This window comes from Populus alba, chromosome 1 (assembly GCF_005239225.2).
Source record: "Populus alba chromosome 1, ASM523922v2, whole genome shotgun sequence".
Taxonomy (NCBI): Eukaryota; Viridiplantae; Streptophyta; class Magnoliopsida; order Malpighiales; family Salicaceae; genus Populus; species Populus alba.
The window spans coordinates 9,705,022-9,714,649 of record NC_133284.1 but is presented as its reverse complement, the minus strand read 5'-3'; the positions used below and the strand labels follow the sequence as shown (position 1 = coordinate 9,714,649).

At 32.4% G+C, this 9,628-nt stretch overlaps 1 protein-coding gene across 1 annotated transcript; it reads right to left on the bottom strand.

The window, feature by feature from the left end:
* Positions 1 to 899: 899 nt before the first annotated feature.
* Positions 900 to 3,419, bottom strand: LOC118033676 (probable CoA ligase CCL9). Its single transcript, XM_035038754.2, has 4 exons — positions 3,118 to 3,419; positions 1,975 to 3,019; positions 1,416 to 1,519; positions 900 to 1,304 (listed from the first exon to the last, which is right to left on the bottom strand). Exons 1-4 carry the CDS (start codon positions 3,316 to 3,318, stop codon positions 1,086 to 1,088), a joined length of 1,569 nt encoding a protein of 522 aa, XP_034894645.1. The 5' UTR covers positions 3,319 to 3,419; the 3' UTR covers positions 900 to 1,085.
* Positions 3,420 to 9,628: the final 6,209 nt, after the last annotated feature.

The window sequence follows — 9,628 nt, the reverse complement described above, 5'->3', positions numbered from 1 at the left end:
ATGATATATAAATTCTTACTCAAGAAATCCTTGTACTTGGTTAATTTAATAATTTTATTGAATCATCGTCATTCTAGTATGAATTTGAGGTTCCTACCAATCAATAATACAGAAAACATCAATAAAGTTGTATTCCATATAAATAAAAATACCAATTCAAAGAGAGAAAATAGATAAATAAATGATTTGAAAGGCTGTAACAATAAACATCAAGAGATAAATAGATCAACTTATATTACTACAAAGAACAGTTTACTGTTTTTTTTTTTTTATATATATATCATCATATCTTTGTAGAGGATTTTTGAATCATTGAAATAAGAAGATTTTATTGCACATATTCATTTCGAGTAGTAAGTAGGTGTTTGTTTGAGCAGTACAGGATAAAGTTCACAACAGATAGAACTGGAGCCATCACTATAATCCTTTCTGGGAAAGTAGGAGTAATCTTCTTTCTATTATGGAGCCATCACTATAAAGAAAGACCGGCTCCAGCTTGCTAAAAAAAGAGAATTGTGGATTGTTAGATGAAGCTACTGGGTTGGCGTGGTGATGATGACCTCAAAAGCTGTCAGGCAAGAAGACAACGAGGGATACTTTTTAGATCGTACTAGAGTGTTTTCTCACACTCTTGAAATAATAAAACTAAAAAAAAAGTTTGATTACGAAAAGAAAAGGTGCACAATGAATAGCACTGTTCCTTTTCCTCCAATTTGGATAGGAGCTCTGAAAGATTTTTAAAACACAAGGCTTCATATGTGCGTCCAAGATACAGAAAGCAAGAATGATAGCAGGACAGGAAGCATTTAAATCTGAATTTGGGGGTGTCATTAGTAACATGTTGACATTAGCTTTGCCAACATGATATTGGTATTTAATAAACTGCAAAAGTTTTGCTAAAAATTTTGTATACTTGTATAAAAGAAAGTAATTTCGATGGGTGCTATATATTTAATAGCAAACCATTGTGTGACAATACAAATGGCAGCAGACAGAACTAATCGTGTCATGTCTGCTGTAATTAACCAATATGAACATATGAGTAATTAAAACGTAGAAAGAATGGAGAATTAGTAGCTGATTAATTAAGCTCCAAACTTGGGTACTTTAGCGGTGGAGATTTGAGCAAGAAAATGCTCCGCTACAAGCCTGCGCTGAATCTTTCCGGTGGCGGTTTTCGGGAGTGAATCAGTGATGAATACCTTCTTGGGAACCTTGAAGGTTGCAAGATTTTTCTTGCAGAAGCTGAGCACCTCATCTTCATCAATGTTCGATCCTTCCCTTGGAATTATGGCACAATTTATCTGCAAGTGAAGAAAACAAAATGTCAAGTTTAAGCAATAATTAGGAATTCACACACACGCAAGATGTGGTCCACTGCAACGAGGTTTGACTTCAGTATAGCGATTCCTTACCTCTTCACCATATTTTTCATCCGGAACTCCGAAGGCGACAGCCTGAGCAATGTCAGGATGAGACAAAAGAACTGCATCCACTTCAATTGGTGATATCTTCTCCCCTGAAAACACAAGAACAAATCACAATATCAGCAAAATTGATCGATGAATTCCAGCAAATAGCTTAAACTCGACGTCTTCCTTCATGTTCACACATTTCGACTTTTAATAACGCTCAGGTTTCCATGAAAAGCAAGCAATCTAATTCTAGAACAGCAAGTCCATCTAGAATCTGCATTTTGGAATATGAACTTTCCATATCAAAAGCATTATTTTATTATTATTGTTATTTTGACTAGACACATAATTTGATGTTTAATGCACATTTTGCTCGTAGAGAACTACTAATGTTGATCACAGCTGAAACATCTTGACCGTGCTCTGTGATGCCCTGCCATGCACACGATAACAATACTAAAATTTATTTCTCTTGTTCAAAATTTGATTCTGGAGACCTATTTTTATTTTATTGACTAGAGCACTAATTATAGAGCAAAACTAAAATGTGCATACATACCTCCACGGTTGATAAGCTCCTTGATCCGACCGACGAGGTGCAAAAATCCATCCTCATCAAGAAAACCGACATCCCCTGTATGGAACCACCCGAATTGAAAAGCAGCCTTATTGCCTTCAGGATTATTCTTATAACCCTTGGTCACATTAGGCCCTCTAATACACACCTCGCCACTAACTCCAACCGGTTGAACCACCCCATTCTCATTTAAAATGGCCATTTCCTGCCCAATGGGTCGTCCGACCGACCCGGGTTTATGGGGGCCATCTTCGGGTAACGGGTTGGAAGCCATTAAATGAGCTGCCTCAGTCATTGCATAAGCCTCCAAAACCGGTGCGCCAAAGGCCTCCTCTAGCCGTTCCATGATAACCGGCGCCAAAGAAGCGCTACAGCTCCTGATAAACCTTAGCTTGGGGTAAGCCGGCTCTGGCTTGCTGACATGGCGGTCAAGAATAATTTGATGAATTGTCGGGACTGCAGTGTACCACGTGGCATTATATGAAACCATGTCTTTCCAAAATGTAGAAGCAGAAAATCTCCCGGCGGCTGGAAGAGCCACGGCGGCTCCAGCCACTAGCGAGCTCAACAACCCAGCTAATAATCCATGCACGTGAAATAGCGGCAACACGAGGACAGTGGAGTCAGACTCGGTGAGTTTATAAACCGATTTTATGTTCAAAACCGAAGAGGCCAAATTCAGCTGAGTCAAAGGGACGCCTTTGGGCCGGCTCGTGGTGCCAGAAGTGTGTAAGAACAAAGCCACGTCAGATGAGTCGTTCACTACATCGTCAACAGCGTTAGGTACTGATTCTGACTCGGTTGAGAGAGTTACTCTTTTGGATTGGAAGTCAAGCGTGGATGTCACGTGAGGGATTTTGAGCTTCGAAGCCGCGGTTAGTGCCGGCAGGATTGGCTCTTGTGGCATGATTAGGAGTTTTGATTCTGAGTCGGAGAGGTAAAACTCGAACTCCTCGGCTGTGTAAGCCTGGTTTAACGGCGCAGCTGTGGCTCGGCAACGAATGACAGCCAGAAACATGACCACAAACTGCATAGAGTAAATAATGAGTGAAAATTAAAAAAAAAAGAAAAGAAACGTTTTGTACAGTTTTTGGATCTGCAAAAGGAAAACATAATCGACAGTACCTCGATGGTGTTGGGGAAGGTGAGAGCGACGACATCACCGGGATTGATGCCGGCGGAGATAAGAAGAGAGGCGGCATGATCGACAATCTGTTGCAACTGAGCGTGTGTTAAATCGAGTCTGCCAGAGAGTGATACAGCGCGACGATTTGGGAAATCCTTGGCTGATTTGTTCAACAAAGCAGTCAGAGTGAAGGACTCCATTTTCTTTAGCTTTGTGTACACGGATAAAAAAAATTGATTTAATTTAACTTAGAAGTGAATGTTTTAATTGAAAGTGTTGGGTGGTGATGAAGGAGAGGGATTTTATAAATAGGAAGTGGTTACGAAGGTGGAGGTTGTAACTGGGAAGGTAGGTATGTCATAGGTGAGACAAGGGATTACACGTAGGAAAAAGAGTCGGTCAGTTTGAGGATGCCTGACTTTCTTCTTACACGTGGAGGGACCTTTACGGTTAGATTTTGAATGGTCTGGGAGGCGGAGGCTCATCTGGCACAAGCGTATCCTATTTTAAGCATAATAGAGAAATGTGACGTGTTGAAATAATGTGTTGTTATTTTCAGAAAAAATAAAAGAAAAGTTTTATTCTATCAAGCTGTCGACTTGTTTGGGAAATGGCCATGCCGACTGTTCCTCCTTTACCTGCAGTATGTTACACCAGCCCGCCAACATCAGAAGAGCTCTTTTTTAGAAACTTCAGGCTCCCTCGCCATCGGTAAAAAATAAAATGTCTAATATATATACATATAGACATATTCTTATAAATTTAATATATATATATATATATAAATAATTAAAATATGAATACAGCTAGAGGAGTTGAATAAATATTTTTTGTTTATTTATTTATTTATTGACACAAGTAGTTTTCATAAACTTTTGAATTTATAATTAGATTTAAAAAAAAATTAAAAACTTGCATATTTATTTTTTATATTTATAATTATTAACTAGTAGATATTGAGATATGTATCGCCATTATTTTCGCACCCTATCCTTGTCTCTACCTCATTTGATGTGATTTATAATTGTATAAATGTTTAAAAGCCATCAGCTAAGGTGGGTTTTCAATTCCACATTACTCCGTGTATATTCTTCTACTTCATAAGCCATCAGCTACAAACTTTCGATCCTTACGTCTCTTTTAAGTTTTGCGAGCGCATAATTATAGCTTCCGAGACTTTATTCCTTCAATATCAATGCTTTTTTTTCAAGTTTTAAAAAATATTTTTTTTAATTTAAAAAAGTTTTTTTTATTTCAAATTAGTATTTTTTATTTTTAGATATTTTAATATATTGATATAATAAATAATTTTTTAAAAATAAAAATATTATTTCAATCCATTTCTATATATATAAAAAAAAAACTTTAAAAAATTAAACCCAGTAGTTACTTTCCACCACTAAGCTAAACCTTGGGTCATGGTCAAAAATAGAAGAGAAAGAGGTACTAATAAATCAGCGCCGCCCGTGGAAATTCAAAAAACCTGGAAAGATGTGGTGGCTGGGATTCGTGGAAGCCTCTCCTTGCAGTGTAGAGAAACGTAAGCGCTTACGCACCAAAGCATGAAGCTCAATGGATATGACATGCCGCTCGATAGCCCATCTCAAGTTGGCCACTTGTCCACACCGTGTTCAATTGTTGAAGCCATTCATGTATAATTTGTTAATCATCACATCACATCTATGTATGTGTTAATCAACCAATATTTGGATTTTTGCTAAGAAGCTAAATTACTAATTATATCAATGTTAGCATAAATAATCCATGTATAATTTCAATAACATTATGGCTATTTCGAATTTTTAGAAAGATCTTTTTTAAAAAAAAAATTCAAATTAGTTCTGATTTGTGGCTGATTTCAATAAGATTAAAAGAAACTAGTGAGGAAATGGAAAAATACTGTTTATACACACTCATGGTTGTTGTTTATTGAAGTAGTATAATGATGGTTTTGTCCATTAAATTGGTTATCAGGCTCAGTGGGTTTTTTATTATTATTATGAAGTTCAATAATTATTATTAGATGGGAATTGAGCTAAATGTCTGTCCTTTTTCAGAAAAACAATTTTGGGTTGGCTATTTTTTTATCATTTAAGTAAACTTATTTGATTCATTCGGTCTATAAATCAAGTCATAATTGTTTTTCATCTAATTTTAAAATACATTTATAGCATGTTGACATCATTTGTTTTTAGAAAAGAATGCAACTAGGGGGCGCAGTTCTACTATTTGATGCTATTCTCCTTTCTTTCTTTACTTTTTATAAGCAGGAATTGGGCTTCGAGTTACACAATTAGTTTGCATTGCATTTTGGACAACGGGTTTTGAACATGGCTGCACTCAGGTCCGCGCTATGGGCTAGAGTTTTGGGTTCTGGTTGAACAAAGGACAGCAAAATGGGGGCTTCTAAAGTTAAAGCTGCTGACAGAAAGTGATATTAGGGACTGGGATTGCAATATTTCGAAGTACTGTTAGCCGGGGAATTTTATTTTAAAAAAGGAAATTACATGGTTTGGTAAAAATTTTAGGAGGATAACACGGGTTTGGAAAGTACGGGAAAAATAACACACAATCTTGTTTTTTAATATCAATTCTGTACAAACCTATTATTGAAAATAGTGATTGAACATAACAGAATTTCTTAGTATCAATTCTATATATAATTGATATCGAGAATAAAAATTATACAGTACTGATATTTACTTTTTTTTTAATAATTAATTTTATCAAAAATCAATTAAAAATTTTATGAAAATCAAATATTTAAAAAATAAGATTCGAGATTCAATAACCATGAAAATAAAGTGAAGAACAGGAGAGAAGAAGAAAAAAATAGATTATCGAGGAGATATTGAGGATCCATTTTGACATATTTAGTATTGTTACAAAAATTTTAATAAAACAATTTTAACTACATCTTAGAAAACCACTAAACGAGGTTGCAATTAACCCTAAATAAAATCCCTAAAAAATTAGAACCATATTTGATGGTTTTTTAAGGTATGATTAGAATTGTTTCGTCGAGATCTTTATAACGATACTGAATATGTAAAAAATAGAGCTCCAATACATCCCTATTAACCTTTTTTTTTTTGCCATTAGGTATTGAATTTTCATTTCTTGGCCATTAAATTTTTATGAAAATTTAAATTGATATTTATAGCCGTTAATTAATTTGATTCAGAAATAATTTTTTAAACTACCACTATTTTTTATAACAGATATGTTAAAAATATAATATTTTTAAATAGATCTCAATGTTTTTTTGTTAAACTGTTGCTGGGATTACAAAATACCTTTACAATGCAGATTTAAAGTTTATACACTATTTTTTATAACAGATATGCCACATGATTGAATTTCTTGGGCTCCCACATCACCATCCAAATTTTAAGGAGTTAAAAGAGAAACAGTGTATATAAAATGTGGTCAGCTTTCCATTAAAAAAACGCAACAGGTTATCCTGTTTGAATAATTATCTATTAAAATAATAATTATTATTCAAACAGTGTACAGTTGATGCCATGGCATAATAAGAAAAGGTGACAGCAGAAACTAAAAAATAGTATTGTGCAGTAAGTAATTTGTCAAGTTACGTGGTATGGTTGGGATTAATAATTTAAGTGTCTGTCCCCCCCCCCCCCCCCCCCCCCCCCCCCCTCACCCCCCCACAAAAATTTTGCCCCCCCCCCCCCCCCACACACACACACACACACACACTCACACACACACACACACACACGGCCTTTTGTCAGCTTATCGATTTTTGTTTGCATCTCCAGAGGGTGACTCTTTTTTTTTTTTGTTGCAAAATATAAAGTAATGAAACTGTCTTTGGAATAAATGAGTCAGACAAAAAAGCAAAATCAACATTAGATACCAAGTAATTAAATTAGCATTTTCTCATTCTTTTCAACTTGAGGTTTTATACTTCTGTTTTCAAAGTAAATTATTACTACATTAATGCCTGTTTATCAATTGATGTTGCATGCATAATTAAGAGTATATATTGTAATAATGTTTTCTTTTTAAAATGTTTTTCTTACTTGAAAATATATTAAAAATAATATATAATTTTTTATTTTTTAAAAATCTTTTTTTTTAATGTAAAACGATTTGAAAATATAAAAAGAATTAAATTATATATATTTTTAATTCTCTCAAAAACATTTTTTCACCTTTTTCACCGGAAAAACAAGCCTAATCCATGTGGGAAAGTTTAATGAAACATGAACTTACACTATTTTACTATATCAAATATCGAGAATTAGTGAAATAAAGTTAATTGTAACATTATTTCTGTGTTTCCAGTTATAATGATTTTGAGGGCAACAGCCAACGTGATTGGTATAAAAATTCCATCCTCCAAAGTTATGTTGATATCATTTTATATCTTGATTTTTTTTATATTTTTTTAATTTATTTTTATTAAACGTGGATATTATTTTTTATTTTTTTAATTAATAAATTTCATGATATCAGAAAATACATTTATAATTTAGATACCTTCTTCTTCTTCTTCTTTTTTATTTTTTGTGTTAGAAACTAACTTGGGATTCATAATTTTAGTTATCATGACACATTTCTCCATTTGAGTTTCGTCCATTTTTTCTGAACTTTTTTTATTTTTTATTCAACTGCTAGTACTGTTCGTTTTCTACGAGATACTGCCATTATAATAAAATAGATTGTTTAAAATTACAGTTTAAAACCTTGGTTGAATAAGCAGCCTTAAAATATGTTTATTTTAAAAAATATTAAATTATTGTTTCAGTGAATTTAATGTTTTGATATGTTAATATTAAAAATAAAAAATTATATTAATATATTTTTAAGTGAAAAATATTTTTTAAAAATAACTTTTTAAACCACAATACTAAATATATATTAAATTTTTCATTGCTATCGTTAAGCAATTTGTATATAAAATCAATGCTTGGTACGTAAGCAATTTGTATCAGATATTTACAAAAACTTATAAATATAATACGAGGTTTTGTAAAGTCCACGGAGTGACATTGTAAGGCTCCTTCGTCTTGTAAATTAATTTATTTAACAAGAATTAATTGGTGGTTCAAGTCACTATATAAATCATTGCTTGGTGTGCAGACTGCGTATCGGAGTTTAAAGCATCCATGATTTCTTTCAAGTAAAGTCTCTCTCTCCATGCACACACATATATAGTTTCTACTTCTTCTTCTTTTTTCATAATTATTCCTTTTGAGTGCGTAATTCACACTGCACAAATTACTCATATATGTATAAATTTAATTAATATTTTTCGGTGCATTTACATATAATTAATTAGCATGCTTGCTGTTAATGATTTGCATCAAGAGTTTTCATTTATCGCTATTCGTTTATAGTACTTGGCTTGCAAGATTTTTTTTTTTTTTTTTTTTTCCAGCATCCTTTCTGAATTTGAATTGCCGGTTGTTCAATGACTCTCATGTATTGATAGGAAGATTAGGCTTCGAAATATTATCAATATGAGGTTCATATGGACCACCATTAATTATATATAGTTATTGGTCACTCTGCTATTTATAGTATGAATATTGGTCTCGTAAATCAAATCTATGTAAAGGGTTTTTATTATTATTATTATTATTGATAACAAAAGTACTTGGAATTTTATTTATTTTTGTTAATTGCAAGGATAAACCCGTGCAAATTATTTGAGAAGGATTCCGACCATGCTCAGTATGGTCCGGAACGGAAGTACTCGTGCTCAAACATTTCATGCTATATGTTGGAGAAGAGGAACATACTTTTTAATTAGTGATGGAGCTAATTAAGACTCCAATTTTTCACATTTTTTTTAATAGTTTCAGCCTTAGAAGATGATGCCATCCTCCTCCTCCTCCTCCTTCTTTACGGAGTTGATATAATAACTAAGGAGATGCACCCAGCTCCTTTTAGCTATATATCAAAGATCAAAACTAATTAAGATCAAGTTATATACAGAAAGTAAAATTCTTTTAAATCTCTTAGTTCCATGTATAGGTCTTCTATCTTTGTAGCTTTTTCCTTTTAATAAAATTTCGACTATTAACAAAAAAAATATTGAATTGTAAAGATGGATTTAGTTCTGGGACACAAAGGTTGCTCAAAAAATACACTCAACCACGAAATCAATTAAAAAAATTAGTTTTACTTAACATTTTTGGTATAATAAACCGTTATGGTTGCACTATCAATATAAAGTTTAATTCTAGCTATCATTTATTTTTCAGTTTTTCTTTTTCTAATAATAATTTAAAAAAAAAAAACATGTTCATTCGTTGACAATGAACATGAATTTTTCCACACACAAAAGAAAAATACGTTAAGATTATATAATCTTTTCTTTTTTAAATCAAAATCATAATTCATCTTAATATTTTTTGTATTTATGATAATGTAATTGTAAAATATTAATTTTACTTCATTCAAATTAAAAACTTATCATGAAAAATTTATATAATTAACTAAAAGAGAAAATATTTATATTATATTTTATTATAAAAA